At 34.4% G+C, this 18,741-nt stretch overlaps 1 protein-coding gene across 1 annotated transcript; it reads left to right on the top strand.

Annotated features, from left to right (window-relative positions):
* Positions 1-397: 397 nt before the first annotated feature.
* Positions 398-18,720, top strand: LOC131951638 (uncharacterized). Its single transcript, XM_059313984.1, has 9 exons — positions 398-490; positions 3,058-3,218; positions 5,477-5,633; positions 5,916-6,074; positions 6,753-6,935; positions 8,362-9,161; positions 9,683-9,981; positions 14,054-14,247; positions 18,601-18,720. The coding sequence occupies exons 1-9, from the start codon at positions 398-400 to the stop codon at positions 18,718-18,720; spliced, it is 2,166 nt and encodes a 721-aa protein (XP_059169967.1).
* The last annotated feature ends 21 nt before the right edge of the window (positions 18,721-18,741 follow it).

Below are 18,741 nucleotides of genomic sequence, written 5' to 3'. Positions count from 1 at the left end.
GAACAAAACATCGATGTCAGCCGCCGTATACTTACAACAATTCTACAAATATTGGTGTCACGGAGACTATTACCTCACCAGAAATATAGGTTTACTGGATGAACAGTTCGTCTGTTCTTGTAGGCGGCCGTATTGTGAGTATTTCGACAACTGCTGCCCCGAACTTTCCCGAAATGATTTTAATTTTACGATCATAAACAATGAAGAGATCACATCGCTCCGCAGTGTTAACAATTTCAGAAGTTACAAGTACACGACACGGAAAAATCTACCTAGACTTCACTGCGAGTCCCAGCGGTCATCGTCTCACGTCTTGACTATCCGGTCTTGTCCGGACAACTACACCGGTCCAGCCAGGGTCGTAGAGCTGTGTGAGGCGGACATCCCACGAGAGATGATGACTTTGGATGTTTACAATTTCGTTGTTGACATGGAAACGGATTTCCTGTTCTGGAACAAGTACTGCGCCCAGTGCAACGGGTACACTCAGGTGAATTTTGTTTTTCAGGCTCGTATACTTGACACAAACACGAAATAACGGTTCAATTTAAGTTGGGTATATAAGTTGCGTATGTAATACAATGGCTGGTAAAAAATACATATTTTGGCTTTTAAATAATATTTAAGTGGGGAGGGGGTTCTGTAAACTTTTAAATCGTAACTTTTAATATATTTCATATTATTTGCATTTGCTTGAAATCAAGAAAACATAAGATGGAGAGATTAAATAATGATTCGCACTCGTTTATTCTTTTGATTAGTCACAGTGTGTACTTCTAGAATTCACGTGATATTTTAAAAAAAAATTATTTTGTTTATCAATTGACTTTTATTTTATTGATTAATTTTATTGATTATAGTTACCCTTTCATGTAACTTATAGTCTTATTTATTTGTTTTTAAAATTATACCCTTTATTCAGAAAAAAATGTTATAAAATAGTTATTATTCTAAACGAGGTGTACTTTTCTACACGTAGTAGCATATTAGTGACAAAGCAAAACAATTACTAAACAGCTAATGATCAGAGACATGTAATATATATTTGGCTTCAAATACCTATAAGAAAAATAAAAACAAAAATTATGTACATTATTAAAGAACACAGCACCGTATTAAATGCCCCTAATGATTAAGTGACTTAAACGATTCCGTTATGAATTCGGAGATGTAATGGTATTTTTGTTATTTTTTAAGGTGCTATGCACATTACAAAAAAAGAATTAGATTATTTACTTACATGTGCAATTTCATTTATCTATCTGAAATAGTACTTAAGTACACACACACACACACACACACAACACACACATACACACAGACATACGGACAAGATTGTAAAACTATATTTTTCCGACCCAGGGAGGTGTAAAACGTCGAGATTTGCAAAAATCTCTATATTTTTTATTTTGCACGATTACAATACTTGTCTATACATTGTATACGAGAAAGTAAAAAAAAGCGTTTTTCAAAGTACGAAAAAATGTAAATTGGAGGATGTTTTTCTAATAATAGAATTTAGTTTATACATTCACTACATCCAACATATTTTTTTTTGAACCAAAGTATGATCATTATGTTCTCTATATATCGCTAAAGATTGTGATATTATAGCCTCAGAAAATATGATGCGGACAGAGAGACAGCGAGAGAGAGAAATACTCACATGGGCTTTTATAGGTTATAAGTCTCTTTAACTCTGTTGAATATAGAACAATGAAATATCTACAACCTATTAAGCGAATCACTGGTAGGTAGTATAAAAAACTGGAGCCCACCAACTTTCAACCACTCAGGTATCTGACATAGCGACAACTTACACATGTGGGCAGCTAACACGCAAATATCACACCTTTATATTCTTTAAAATCTCTCACTACAGTTAATCCAATCCAAAACAATTGAAAAGAAAATATCAATCGCTAAATTTCCGCTTCCATTACCAAGACATTCTACTATCACACAAAGTTCACTCTAAAGAAAACCTATTAAAAAGACTGGCTATAGTTACATAGTTTTTTTTCGAAGTTAAATCGTGTATTTTTACAAGCTTTTATTTAACTCACTTCCTCGTCAGTCTGTCGTCAGTCTAGACGGAAACGCAGGAGTGAAAATTCGGACAGTTCTACTTGACCGATACGATTCACAGTTGGCACGTGGGTCAAGACATGAAGACAATGCAATCTGAATCTAAATTTGACTTAATTGGATGCCTAATTAATTTTTTATGAATTAATTAAAATTTGGACCGAATTAGTAGGCATGTCTAGCCAACCACACCACACGCGTCATCACCTTCAATAGCTGCGCCATCACGTAATGGCTGCGTTCAAAAACAATTGCGCGCCTACTGAACGTGATGTTCAGTAGGCGCGCAATTGTGTTTAGTCATGTAACTCTATTGTAAATAAAACATGTAAAGTACTGAAAAAAAATTCATAAAAAACGTTTTAATAACAAGCTTTTATGTAATGATGCACTAAAAAGTAGAAAATAAATTATAGACTACTATTTAAATAACTATAAAGAAAAGCGTGGGTGTCTTCCTTAACATTAGTAAAGGTATCCAATAGATACTAAAGTGACCCACGCTTTTCTTTATAGTTATTTAAATAGTAGTCTATAATTTATTTTCTACTTTTTAGTGCATCATTACATAAAAGCTTGTTATTAAAACGTTTTTTATGAATTTTTTAAAGTTATTCGATCACTGACTTACTTGATTTAACCAATTAAGGTCCCTGGGGAGCAAAAGGCAGCTATCTCACCTCTCCACAAGACTAGGTTTTAGGCAGCTCTCTTTATCTGCGCCCACGTGAGCACAGCGGCCTTTGCGTCTTCGTTTACTATTCTTCTCCACACCCCACTCCCGTTCCCACTTTGATCACTATGGATTTTTTTTGTCTTGTTATATTGACGTTGTATCATTAAGGGTTATTTGTAATGCCATCTAACCATCAGTTTTATGCATTGTTTTTTATATTAGTAAGATCAAACATACATGCAGTTTCTCCTAAATGTTTTTATCTACATGAACAAGTATGTCTAATTGAACAGCTGCGGCCCATAGCACAGCTCCTAATATATTGCCAAGATTACCAGATAATGCATAAGGCGATGGATTATGAAGAGATGGTAAATATCTCACTCCGAGAACCATCCTGTGTGTTACATCATAATTTAGGAGACACGGATTCCTCCGGCTGTTTTCCACATGAGTAAGTACAGCCCTGCTCTTAAATATTCTTTTCTGGTCATTCAGTTTTTTTTTTAAATATCAGCCAACAACAACTGGCATATAGTTTATTCTAGGGAGGAGAGCCTTTTCAACAAGCATTTTTAAAAAATAAAACAGTTTATTAGAAGAGACAACATACTTTTACAAGCTTTTATTTAACTCACTTCCGCTGTCGTCGGTCCGTTGTCAGTCAGTCTGTCTAGATCGAAACGCCCGAGCGAAATTGCAGGCACTTCTAACTGACAGATACGGTTCTTAGTTGGAACGTGGGTCAAGACATGAAGACAATGCATCGTGACTTTAAATTTGACTTAATTTGATGCCTAATTAATTTTTTATGAATTACTTAAAATTTTTGAACAAATTAGTATGCATTTCTATACTGCGTCGAGGCCGGCCTGGCTTATGGGAGCGCAACTCCTGAGCCGGTGATCCGTGTTTTTCGAGTAGGCATTCTATTCAACTACTCCAAACGCGTCATCACGTTCAATAGCGCGTCATCGCGTTCAACAGGCGCGCAATGTTTTTTAGTCTATTGAAAATACAAACATGTAAAGAACGACTGACGACTGACGAGGAAGTTAGTTAAATAAAAGCTTGTAAAAACCGAAATAAGCAACATGTGTACGAATTAGAATTACTTACAAAAAAATATTTCTAGATGAAAATGGAAGCTCTCACATACATGCTAATTGGCATGTCGGGGAAGATTAGAACAAGTTAGATGTTTTAATTGCGGTTAATTTGTTATGCACGATTTATTGTAATAGTAAATGTATCACATCGAAAGATTTAATGCACTGTATTTTAGATTGTATAGGCTGCATACGAGATCTTTGTAACTGAAGTCAGGATTTACATTGTTTGTGTTACTTTTGTTGCCATTAATCCACGTAAACATATTATAATGCTAGCTGATGACAATGCTTTCGTCTGTTGTTACATTTAGCCAAGAAAACAAGAGTTTGGAACTATGTGCATATTATATTATTGAAACGACCGATTTATTGCATCGTTTAAGATGTAGTGATGCTGGAAACAAAATAGTGTGTGTTGTGTGTATTGACTGACCACTTGACATACGATACAATCTTTTGTCGTTATTCTACAAACATCTTTGAGTAATTCACACATTCGCGAAAAATTCGTATAGCGCGCTACAGTACTTAAGTGACATGGTCGTCTTATAATTTGTTAAAGTTTGGATAATTTATTACATTAAAATATAATAATGCATTTTTGAAGCATATTGTTTAATTCATTCAGCAGATGAAATAGAGTTAATATGTTTCTTGACCACGGCTTATGAAGGAAAGGTGTGGGCAGCATTTTGTCCAACCGCCTTTACTTTCCCTAACATGAGTAAGGTACAAATTAGAGCTGATGGAATTATTGACAGATTTGGACCCGGATTCAAACAAATGACTTTTGGGTTAGCAGTCTAACGCACTACCACTTAGGCCACACCGTTCCAGTTGTTGATTATTAGTATAGTTAATGTACGAACATTCAACGCTAAACAAGTGATCGGTTGGTTAGATCTTGAATTAGTGGAGAAAAAGTTATCTCAAACCAATCTCGAATACGCCAACAATATTTAGAAATGTCTCTTGTACGTAGTGATTAGACATGGTTGAAAGGTTTCTTTGAGGAACTGAGTACTTTAAGCTGTGTTTGTGTATTTACGTTACTGTGAGACAGTGTTAAGTCCGGGTAGGTTGGCGAGTATGTTGTTGTACGGATTGAGCAAGTGTAGCAAGCAAAGCGACTGGTGAGTGACAAGGGGTGTGCTGTGAGCAGGAGCTTTAGGAAAGAAGTGTTGTATTGATCTTATGACTGTGAAATAGTTTATAATTAAACCCATTTCCGGGGTCGGATTTTGCTGTAAAGCTTATTCCTTGCTAAACCGAAATATCTCGAGTTCGAATCCCCGGCATATGAAGCTCGATAGCTTACGAAAGCAAGTCTTCTAGGAGAGACAACTCCAAAATCTACAAGTAAGTTCCTGGTTTGACAAAGGTAGTAAAAGGAAATCCAGAAAGAAAAATACGCTGAAATCGGAATCAATAGCCTATTTAGCGCATTACTAGTTAATGTTAATAGTTAATACTTAATTGTGTTGGATGGAATCCCCTTCAACATTAAAAATCTAGAAAGTAGATAAAGAAGCCCATTTTAAATCACCTACCTTATCAAAACCCGTGCAATTTTCCCTCACACTGTACATACCTTGATTAGGCTTGTGATAGACAGATGTAATGTGACGCCGTCAATAAGGCCGTATGACGAGGATGTAGAGAGGGCCTGTCTGGAGTTCAACAACACGGTAGACCAGGTGTACGTTAGTAAAGGAGGGGAACTTTACAAGAATATCTTCTGCTTCATATGTAATGTGGTAAGTTTTACAAAAATATATTCTGTTTAATATGTAATACATTAAGTTTACAAAATGTACCTTCTGTAAAATTTGTAATGCGATAAGTGTTATGAAATACAATATCATTAACTAAATTTGAATCACAATATTTGACCAAAATGTCTTCTATTTTTTATGTAATACGGTTAAGTTGTACAATAGACATTTATAGCTACATTTCAATCATAGAACTTGTACATGAATATTTTTTTGTTACGTTTCTTTAAAACAATGATCTTTACATGAATTTTGATTTCCCAGAACGATACAGTTTTTGGGAAAAGAGATCCAACTTACCCCATATCCCTGGTTCTTTCCACCAAACCTCCGTTTTCCCAGCTTATCCGCTTCTCTAGTCCACCCACACACGACGACACTATCAGGAGAATGTTGAACCTCTCCCAATGGTCTACGGCTGATGTAGGTTTTTAGAAAACATTCACGTAAATCCGATCCTTTTTGTTGTCATCACGAGACGGAGTATTTAAATTAGAGATTTAAATAGGTAAAAGCATGTACATTATAGTTTAGATTAGCTGTTAGGATGAAAGTCTGAATTTCAGATTTCAGCACGGATTTATAATTGTAGGACGTCCCGAAGTCTATCCAGCTCAGACGGGTACCAGACTGATGTTGGGGAAAGTAAAGCCGTCTGGGCATGGTACTGACCACAACATTTCTTCATATACTAAGTTCAAGAAACTCATGAACTCGATTTTATCTGCCCAATTAATCGCTGAGTATAAACATGAATCTTTACTTTTACGTTGTAATTTGAAACGATGTAGTCAATTCCTAATTTCCATGCCAACAGTTTGAAGATGAAACTTTATCATAAGTTACACTATTTTGAACACTTAAAACCTATGAATGATATTGTTGTATGTTAAAACTGAACGAACACACGGCTGACCATGCTGTGTTACGCTGAAAAATATTAAATATAGATTAGAATGTTTTTTAAATCTTTCAGGAGAATGCTTTTCTTTTAGTGGATGAAAAAAAAAATGTAAACTGATATTATATTTCTCGTACACCTACATACCACTAGTGTAATTTATACAGGGCGTATTACACCCTCTAACATTTTTATTTCAGGGCACCACCAAACCGCTCCACTGTACACCTGGAAAACACCTGATTTCTGGCAACTGTAGAACGTTCAACACTGAGGTCACAGGGCTGGGCTACAGACTAAGAATCTGGTTCATGCTAACACCAGCAGACGTCAACCTGACGTTGGATTCACTGGTCTCCATTAGCCAAAGCTTCGAATCCAAGGTTGAGTTACAATTTTTAATATTGCTCGAGTATTCATATTTAACACTATGGTGGATGGCAACTATGGATATAGACATTATTTTTATCCATTTTTAATTACTTATTTTTTTAAAAATATAATAGAATCTCGTAGAAATAGAATTGCGCGCCAAGTGAACGGCAAACAATATGTGCATAATAGTGCGGAATATTATTACTACTTTATCAATTCATAGCGTTCATTACTAATGGACGCCAGAGAGAAAAGTCTCAAAGGTATTTAAGAGGTCCATAAATTTATTTAAAAATCATGCATGGCGTAGTTACAATTAATATGGTTATAAAATCCTTTACTGAAGATTGAATGTATCTAATGTTTTTAATATTTTCGGTAACTAAAAAAAATGTTTAAAAAAGCAAAAACAATTTGGTTTTCACGTGTTTTCACATAAACAATGGCATCCTGCTATTCAATAGGCCGCCATAAATTTTGTTTTACACATTGTTAGCTAAAAATAGAAAAACTAGGTCATGGTGTTTAAATTTGCATTGTTATTTAAAAACTTGATCTGCAAAGTTTTGTAAACAAATAGTTATCGATCAGTAAGCTACTGTACAGCCAATCAATATTTGTCTTACGAAAGTAAAACATCCGGTTATAACTTAGGCTTGATTAAAATAAATAGAAATGTAGCCTTAAACTCAACAAATTATTTTCAAGTTCTCTGGATTTGCAACTTTTATAGCATTTATTCTAAAAATATTAAATTTCTAAATTTATTTTAGGCTTAAGTTTTTATTTTTTATTTTTTTATACGGCCTAAATCTAAAAAGCACGTTTTTTTCCATGTCAACAACATTATGGAAGGAATCTCGTCAACTCGCTGGTGTCCATTCGAGTCAACGGAAATTACTCAAAATTTAAAGTAAACAGATACATAGATCTTTTACTCATATACGAGTTATCTGTCTGAAACAGTACTCGAGTTATAGGCGTATGAAATACCAAATAAAAAGCTCCACATCCGGTTACCGGAAATCGCTGAAATCTTGATAAAAATCTACAAATAAATATTTTTGTAAATTTCATCACCCTAGATGTAAGGTTTGTCGGGTTCACTGGCACACACACACAAACACACACACACAGACATACGGATAAAATTACTAAACTATATTTTTCGACTCAGGGAAACACCAAGAGATTTGTGAAAATTTCGATTTCGGTTTTTCGCTGGTTTACCATACTCTATACGTCGTATACGAGAAAGTATAAAGAGATAAATAACTGATTTTCTTTAAATATATAATACACTTCTCTTTAGATTACTATACAATATATATATATATATATATATATATATATATATATATATATATATATATATATATATATATATATATATTTATATACCCAACAATTAAATATATCTAATTTTTGTTGTAGATTCGAGACACATGTAAACGTGAGGCAATAAATTATTCAATGGAATGGGATAAGTTTATTTTATCGGAAGGTAATATAACTAATCCGTATAGACTTCAATCCCCTATTGTGATCCTAGCTGATATTGTCATAGTTGCATCCAAAAAAAAACCAAGAGATGAGATTGAAGAATGTTTGGTGAAAACCTTATTGAAAACACCTTTAACTGTTGCAAGAGACAAAGACGTCACTTGTGTCCCCTATGTATGGTTGGGTGACTTTGAGAACATCTCTTTATTTGAATGGTGCAGTGGAAAGTTTGATGATTGCTTTAAATACACATGGCGTGAGAAAAACTCTGATTCCGATATGTCTGTTCCTAAGGAACCACTGGTAAAGGTGACAAATACTTTAGTATGTACTTTTGTAAGTTTCAACAAAACCCAATACAAAGTAGATGAAATCAAAACCTATGTCCCACCAACCGTGACAATCACAGTTAATCTTGGAAACACCAAGTTGATCTTCTCAAAGGTGTCAGAGATCAACATGTTGGAGATTGTCGGCGATGGTGTGTTGAATGTTTGTCGTGAGGCGCTGGACGAGAAACTCGCCTCTCTGGCGAAAACTCCAAATGAACTGAACTATTACGCCAATATACTGACTCTCACTTGCATGTCCGCGTCAATGCTGTGTCTCCTGGTGTCTTTAGTAACGTACATCCGGTTTTCAGAGCTGAGAAACAGTGCAGGCAAAAACAACATGTTCCTGTGTACAAGTCTTTTACTGGCTCAGGCATCTTTGTTGGCCAGTTCGTATCTGTAAGTTTGTTTGGTTGTTTGTTCGATATTGTACACCTAATTAAACACATTCACGGTTCGTATCTGTAAGACGTTTTTATCTTAAGAAAAGTATCCACACTGTAAAATTGAGTTTCGCCTAAATATACTTATGAGTTTTTTCGGTTTGTTCAACAAATTCTACAAAGTGTAATGGTATATTTTAATTTAAGTGTAACAATAAGTTCAGATTGTTTAGAACTTAAACACTAACTCGCTAATATAATTTCTTGAATGGCATTGTTTTTCGAATGCTTATAACACTTTATTGTTCTTAACTTCACTATCTGTTGACAATATCTGATTTTAGTCAATTTACATTCAAAATTTTTAAAGTACAAGTTTGAAGATTATGTTTTAAGGGACAAAACTATTTGTTCTGTTTAATCAAAATGTTAAGTAAATGTGGGTAAACATTAAGCTCCCCACCATGTGACTTCAACGTTTATGTAAGTTTTGCTACTTTGTACTCATACTCTCACTTTTTGTTCTACACAATTTAGCTCAGGCTACAAATACATCTGCATCGCTTTGGGAATGTCCACACACTTTCTCTGGCTGTGGAATTTCGCCTGGACCTTCATGTGCAACTTTCGTATGCTTCAGGTGTTTACAGCGCAGGTTCGGATACCACAAACACCGGAAGATGAAAGACGTGTACTGGTGAAAAATATTGTCTTAACACTGATCCTGCCTACAGTTTCTGTTGCTTCTGTTGCGGTTTCGTCTCAGCTACTAACCCAAGGCCAGAAAATTGGATACGGCGAATTGACATGTCTAATTGATTCAAGTTTACTACTAGGTTTGATCTTTAAATTTTAGAAAGTTGTCACTTTGTTATAAATACACGCAATTTATTTTAGAAATACAAGCATTTTACTGAAATGACTGATACGTAATTTTTTCTCTGACCCAAACAAACCGACACATCAATTAAAATTCATTCTTACTTTTACCTACCTCCATTCTTACCCACGTTTTATTCGGTAACATTAAAATTCTTAAAATATACTTAAAGATGTCGTTACCATTGTAAGGATATTACGCATTATAATTCAGTGGCGTAGCTACCGTAAAGCTAGCGTAAAAAAAGCATAGGGGCCCAAGGCATTTAGGGGCCCTTTCCCTCCATTAAACTTTTTCATTGGAATTTAAAATTTTTGTTTTAAAAAGATAATGGAAATACAGTTTCTTTTCTACTCTAGAAATAATAAAAAGTTCCAAAAAAGGCACGTAGTCCTTTCTTACTGTACAGATAGCGGCATTCAGTATGGGAAGGGAAGGTGGTCGAATTGTCGACACTTGTCAATTTTTTCTATTTTTTTTTATCTTATCAAAGACATTTCATTTGTTGATCTAATATATATATTTAATTAATTTGGCGCTACTAAAACTATAAGTTTATGGTTTTCAACTAATCGCCAAGAAATTGTGTCCAGTAGTTGAGAATACTGCAAGACAGTGTTTCCCCCAGACCTTTTTCTAGAAAGGTACCTGAAGGAAACTCTGACATTTAGGAAGGTTTCTGGCGTTAAATTTTAATTTATTTCTGATGGCGGGGCCCCAGCAGTAAGGCCGTGCGGTTTGCCACCCAGAGTTTTCCACTGGGTTTCTTAGCATGTGGGGGTCATTGATTGGGTGTCCGGCGCATCAACACTTGGGCGCTTATATTCGTTTTAATGTGCGCCATCCGCTAGGAATACGGAGGACTACTAAATCGATTACTAAATCGAATAAGGGATGTCCTCCAGCGCATCAGCAGTAGTAAAAGTTGGTCGCCTGACTGCAAGGGATCCGTTAATTGTGTGTCCTGCATGTGTACTACTTATTCAACGATCAAACTGCAACAGGGGCGACTTCGACGCCCCCAGCGTACGGATGAGACCAAGCACAAGAGCACCCTACACTAGGAACACGGTGGGCCTCTACGTTAGATGATTTAAACCGAACCAGGGGTTGCATCCGGCTACCTACGGTAGTGTAACCAGTAACCTCCGTGGCGTCCAAAAACTGTGCACTTTCTTTTATTATTTTAGCTGGATATAATATAGTCTTGACAGTAAATTTTACAATGTTTTGTCATTGTGTCATCCGATGTTGACAGCACCTCTGCCCCGCCTTGTGCGCTACTGTGTTTAAAAGTAAATATTCCTCTTTAGACATAACGATCCATTGGGCAGTGGAGTTCATATGTTTCTTGACCTCGACATATAAAGGGATTAACGTGGTCAGCACTATGCCCTAACGTGAATTAGATACCCTTCAGTTGGGTAGACTCAGGGACTTTCCACTAACTAGAACCCTGATTCGAACTCGAAACTATCGGGTTAGCAGTCTAGCTCTTCATCGCTAGACCACGCCGTCCGCTACTGTGATTGGTTACTTTAAAAAAAATTTAAATGTAAGCCTGTAACATGTTTACAAAACTGCGAGGTTGTAGGCCTACATAATAATATAGTATAAATACACAATCAGGACGTATAAAACACATAATGTACAGAATATTTATATTATTGAAAACCCTCCAGCTTAAGTAACACTTGATTCCTTCGTTTAACTCCATTGTAGCCTAACGGCTGCCGAAGGGGGCCCACTGATAACTTTTGCATAGGGGCCCCAAAAATCCTAGTTACGCCACTGTTATAATTAGGTGCACTCTGAGATATATTTGCTTTTTATGGCAGATAATTCCGTGTATTTCTTTCTAATGTTCCTGTGTCGTTTTACGTCTCGTTATGCTAATGTACACGAAGATAGAACAGTTTAGATGCGCTTTGGTAGGGTGTCGCCTAAGATTCTAAACTTCATTATTGTTCAAGATGACTTAAACAATTAAAAACTACATTTATTACCATTAATTTGATATCAGTTTTATTTATGAAATTTAATCGTTAGCCTAGAAAATGCGTTTGTGAAAAAAACGCGTTTGTTTTTAAATGGCTACAATATGACTAATTTTCAGTGATACGGTGGGTTTGTTTTTTAAGGAGTGTTGTTGTGACGCGATTGACTGTTCACTGCTGTTCAGCAAAAATGTGTCGTCTGCTAGATTTCTCACCATTCAAATATACTGCGTGCAAAATTGGCGGGCTAAGTTAGCTGTTGTCTCGATCAAGTTATTTTTTAAAGGTTTTGATTTTTAAAACATTAATGACATTAGTTGAGTAGAAATCAAATTATAATTTTCTATAGTTTAGAATATATTTTCAGTAAGTTTAGAACATTATCAAATAAAGCAATTCACGTTTTGCTTACTTTTATTATGTTCTGCTCGATATTCTCAGTGATTAGACCAAAATATGTACAAATGGCAAGTCTGCATCAAACACTAATCGTCCATTGTTACAACTAGACCGGTACTGTTGAATAATACGCAAAAAAAAAACATTTTTAAGTATATATTCTGATATAACCAAGAAACATTTTTAAAATAAAACAAATTAACCGGGAGTGATCTCCCCTAAACTTTCTCGAATATTCTTATATAACTTGGAATATAGACATGATTTTTAATTACTTAAACTTTTAAAAATAGAATAGAATCTCATAGAAAATAAACCGGGAGTGATCTCCCCTAAACTTTCTCGAATATTCTTATATAAAATAACAGGGGATGGAAACTCGGGCTATAGACATGATTTTTAATCCATTTTAAATACTTAAAGTTTTAAAAATAGAATAAAATCTCGTAGACAAATTAATTGCACACCAAGTGAACGCAAATAAAAAAAGCGCATAATAGTGCGCAATATTATTAGTACTTTTAAAATTTACATTAGTTTTTTGAGAAATCGGAAGTAGCGTAAATTACTACTTCCAGTCAACGGAAATTACTCAAAATTTTACAGAAGGTAGAGAATTAGATCGTTTACTTACATGTGAAATTTCATTTATCTATCTGAAATAGTACTCAAGTTATAGGCTTTTGAAAAATTCAAAGTAGGAAAAGTACCACTTCCGGTTATCGGAAATCGCTCAAAAGTTGATACGGATCTACGATTTTGATAAAATACTTATATATGAAATTTCATCAACCTAGCTGTAACGGTACTCAAGTTATCGTGTTTACACACGGACAGACACACACACAGACACACACACACACAGACATACGGACAAGATTGCAAAATTATGTTTTTCCGTATCAATGCGGTGTAAAACGTCGAGATTTGTAAAAATCTCGATTTTTTTTTTGCACGATTACAATACTTTCTATATACTACGTATATACGAGAAAGTAAAAAGAAATGCGCACCAAGCGAAAGCCAAAACAAAATATGCATAATAGTGCGCAATATTGTTAGTACTTTTTTTTAATTTAAATGCGTTTTTTGAGAAATCGGAAATAGCGTAAATTGGTACTTCCTGTCAACGGAAATTACTCAAAATTTGACAGATGGTAGAAAATTAGATGTATTATTTACATGTTAAATTTGATTTATCTATCTGAAATAGTACTCAAGTTATAGGCTTTTGAAAAATTCAAAGTAGAAAAAGTACCACTTCTGGTTATCGGAAATCGCTCAAAAGTTGATCAGGATCAATGATTTTGATAAAATACTTATATATGAAATTTCATCAACCTAGCTGTAACGGTACTCAAGTTATCGTGTTTACACACGGACAGACAGACACACACACACATACACACACACACACACACAGACATACGGACAAGATTGCAAAATTATGTTTTTCCGTATCAGTGAGGTGTAAAACGTCGAGATTTGTAAAAATCTCGATTTTTTTGCACTATTACAAGACTTTCTCTTCGTATATACGAGAAAGTAAAAACGGAATCTTCGAGTTCGGCAGCCATAATGACCATGATGACGACAGTTCTCTTTTAAAAAACAAAATGTTTTTTCTACCAGGTGTGTTTTTGATCTCTCCTCTAAGTCTCATCACTGTGTGTAATGTGGCTTTTTTCATCGCCACCGTCGTCAAGATCTACACCATCAGCAGATCTGTCACACAACAGGACAACTTCAGCACCAGAGATAGACAACTCTCTGTGGTCTACGTGAAGCTGTCGTTGATGACCGGAGCTTTCTGGCTGTTTGCCATTGTTGGAGAAGCCACGGAATCGAAGCCACTGCAGTAAATTAATTTTTTTAAATGGGCAACATTATAATTTTTAATTACATTATATTAATAAATAATAGTATTAAATGATGTCTCAAATAATGAATATATTATACCTAATTTAATAGGCCGACTTAAGTCTGACCAATTGTATGACCTATTATTTCGTCAATTTAATAAATCTTTGCCCAAAGCGTGATAATAAACTATTATAAAAGACACTTTGGATAAGTTTGAAACGAAGCATAAAAGACTATTTTTTTACAGTATAGCAAAACTAATCACAATAAATTGGAATAAATGACAATTGCTGCATTAGAATAATTCAACGCATTGAAAAAAAACTTATGATATAAAATTGCTTAGATCTTTACCCAAAGCTTGATGGTAATTATTATAAAAGACACTTTGGATAAGTTTAAAACCAAACATAAGAAACTATTTTTATTACTGTATAGCAAAACTAAAAAAAAATGAAATATGAGAATTGCTGCATTAGAATAATTCAACGCATTTGAAAAAACACATTATATACAAATGGCTTGCGACAGGTTTATGTCTTAAACACATTGTAGAACGTGTATTTTCAAAAACAAATACAAATTTTAAAGTCTCTTATATGGTATTCATTTGTTCGTCATTATAAGTCCAATATTGATAAAAATTGTATAATTCATCCAGTTTCACGATATTAGAGTGCATGTATCAATATTGACGAATTTAATGGTAATCTAATTTTTCGATCCAACAGGTTTATTTCAATTATACTTAACGGCTTACAAGGTGTTTTCTTCTTTGTGGCGTATATCTGCAACCGCCGTGTGGTCAAACTTTACTGCCCATCAATTGGACAACGTGACGTCACATCTACAAGACATTACACAACTGAATAGAATATGTACTGGCTCTTAATACACAAGCTCGCTCAAAAAATCAACAGACGTCTTTAATTGTTATTTATATTTTATATCATCTTCGAATCTTTATAATAATAAAGGACTAGGTTAGAAAATGTGTTTTTAATAAGAAAACTCAATGTAGTGTTTGTGTTTCTTGAATCTGTAAATGTAATCTCAATAGACTTTAAGCATATTGATACTTTCTTGAGTTTCCTATATACCGAAAAAAGAATGTTATTTAAAACATCAAATAAAATTCTAAATTTAGAAATGAAAATCAGCCAATGAACTGTTAAAAAATTACTTGATTCAAAGCAATTAAAATGTTTGCTATGTAATTTGGGAGTGTGTATTTTCTTTGAAGAGTCATATGAATAAAAATGATTATATTTTAATAAATGAGCAATGAAATAATGAATTTGTATAGTAAACTATACGTTATTATAAAAGTATAATTAAGAAAACTGATTTTTTTTTCAAATAAGTGTGTAAGAATTTTATCCTACGTTTAAAAAAATCCATATCGAAGTATTACAGTGTGTCCCACGGGCTGGAACATTAGCAAAAGGCATGCACTAGAAAAAGCTCTAAATTATTTATTTCTAAACAATTGTCTTAATTGATTTCTTATCGGGCCTGCTGGATTCGTATGCATCTTGTTCTCTAGCCTTAAATATGTATTACATGTTTATTTATTCTCACGTGTCAACTGATTTGTTGTTCTATATTAACGCTGGTTGTACTTTAATTTTACTCGTAAGTTTGGTTTTCGTAATTTCTAAACGTGGACGGACGTAGTTTATAAAATATAAATTCAGATGATTTTTTTTAAATCACTGTTGACAGCTGGTGTATTTATGTATGCCTTTATTGAAATATATTTTTTTTTGTAAACTGCAGCAGTACAAACATAAATATAAAAAAAAAGAAAGTAGTTTCGCAAATGTTTTTAGTCGATTATAAAAACAAACATTGTTGGTTGTTTCTTAATTTTTGAAGATCATTTTAGTTAATATTTTAACATCCAGAATGTTACGAATAGAAATCTTGATAAAATATGCACAAGTCAAGCTGTAGACACTCAAAGTTTAAAATAACAAGTACCCGCCACTGTCTTCCTTTTTGGGGAGCTTTGTTTCAGTCTAAAGTATTCCACACAAATGTCCAGAGTAAAGCGCTATGTGTCTTTCTAGGCGTATTCATTTGTATGAGCTGCTTTTAAAATGTACTGTTCTTAAGGGGATATACGCAGCAAAAAATCACACAATTTCTTGTTTTTCGTTATAATGGGTTACTAGCACTTTTGGATACTTTGTCCATTTTTGTATTAAGAAAATAATACTTTTAGTGAGAAAAAAATATGTGTATGCGTTTAAAATACCATTTTATTGACCCTATTAATTAAAAAATAATACTTTTTTTCCCAGTCTTACAAGTTATCTGTGAAAAGTTTTATATCCGTCATCAGATTGTATTTGGCATCATTGGAAAGCTGGATATTTCTCATGTTTTTGAAGATGTAAATTTTCAACATCTCGGAAACACCAGAAGCTTACAATCGGCTTTGCAATTTACACCGATATGGTATTTTCGTTACCTATTTTTTGTTCCTTTTGTCTGTTTTTTTTCAGTTTGCAGGTTTTTAACTCTAAAAGCCTACTACTTTTTATTTATCAAACAATGCCCACCATATTTTCAGTAATTGTTCTTCATGCAAAAATACAACGTTTATCATGAGGTAATTGTGATTGCTTTCAGTGAAATAAAGTATTTGGTAATTAAATCTGCATATTTTGAAATGTTTGAATACTAAAATGGGTACGATATTTAGAAGTTGTGAAATTCTTACTAGTAGCTATTTCAAAAAATTTGTCGTGACAAAAGTTTTAATATATAACGTTATATAAGCAGTTTAACTTTGATTGCTATAATAGTAATGGTATTCAATAAAACATGTAGTAAACCACCCTTTTCTTTACAGTTATTTAATTATTAATTTATTAAGATATATTTAGAGAAAATATTTTTTCTCCTTTTAGTGCCTATTTATATTTTCGCTTGTTGTTAAAACGTGATTTATGTATTTTTACTTTCTCGTATACGAATTATAGAGAAAGTATTGTAATCGTGCAACTAAAAAAAAAATCGAGATTTTTCCAAATCTCGACGTTTTACACCTCAATGAGTCGGATAAACATACTTTTGCAATCTGGTCAGTATGTCTATGTGTATGTGTGTCTGTTAACACGATAACTTTAGTACCGTTACAACTAGGTTGATAAAATTGCATATACAAGTTTTATATCAATTTTTTAGTTCTGTCGTACATTTTCAGCAATTTCAGATAAGCGGAAGTGAAACTTATTCTACTTAAAATTTTTCAAAAGCCAATAGCTGTTTCAAATTTTGAGTAATTTTCGTTGATCGGAAGTAGTGATTTACGATTTTTCGATTACTAAAAAAATACATGTAAATTTATAAAGTAATATTAATATTCCGCACTATTATACACATTTTGTTTACCGTTTACTTGGTGCGCAATTCTTTCTTCTGCGAAATTCTTTTATATTTTAAAAAGTTGAAGTTATTAAAAATGGATTAAAACATGTCTATATCCCGAGTTGCCATGCCCCGTAGTGATATATAAAGTTATATAAGGATTTTTTAGAAAGTTTAGGGGAGATAACTCCAGGCTTATTTTCAGTTCTTTAAAATTTTTAATACAATAGAATAAACTAAATTGCGCACTTGATGAACACGAAAAATGTGCTTATTATAGGACTTAGAAGTTCTCAAAATACGGCTCACAAATTTCGAAACATGATGACAAAAGCACAATAGGCACAAGCAAGATGGGGGACGAAATTTATATAAGCAATGTATACATTTTACGCATACACCATTTATGGCACATGCTGATGCGGTGAAGGCTGTTGGGGTGAAAGGTGTAGGGGTGACACTTTTGGGGTGAAAGGTGTAGGGGTGACACTTTTGGGGTGAAAGCTGGTGAGATAAAACCTGTTTAACTGAAGGCTGTTGGTGTGGAGGCTGTTGGTGTGTAGGCTGTTGGTGTGGAGGCTGTTGGTGTGTAGGCTGTTGCTTTGTAGGCTGTTGGTGTGGTGTGTAGGCTGTTGGTGTGTAGGCTGTTGGTGTGGTGTGTAGGCTGTTGGTGTGGAGGCTGTTGGTGTGTAGGCTGTTGGTGTATAGGCTGTTGGTGTGTAGGCTGTTGGTGTGTAGGCTGTTGGTGTGTAGGCTGTTGGTGTGGAGGCTGTTGGTGTGTAGGCTGTTGGTGTGTATGCTGTTGCTGTGTAGGCTGTTGGTGTGGTGTGTAGGCTGTTGGTGTGGAGGCTGTTGGTGTGTAGGCTGTTGGTGTGTAGGCTGTTGGTGTGTAGGCTGTTGGTGTGTAGGCTGTTGCTGTGTAGTTTGTTGGTGTGTAGGCTGTTGGTGTGGAGGCTGTTGGTGTGGAGGCTGTTGGTGTGAAGGCTGTTGGTGTGGAGGCTGTTGGTGTGGAGGCTGTTGGTGTGGAGGCTGTTGGTGTGGAGGCTGTTGGTGTGTAGGCTGTTGGTGTGGTGTGTAGG

Source organism: Physella acuta, unplaced genomic scaffold, assembly GCF_028476545.2.
Source record: "Physella acuta isolate Inbredline_101_S28 unplaced genomic scaffold, ASM2847654v3 ptg000066l, whole genome shotgun sequence".
NCBI classification, from domain to species: Eukaryota; Metazoa; Mollusca; class Gastropoda; family Physidae; genus Physella; species Physella acuta.
The sequence above is the reverse complement of the archived record's forward strand: the minus strand, read 5'-3'. Positions and strand labels throughout refer to the sequence as shown.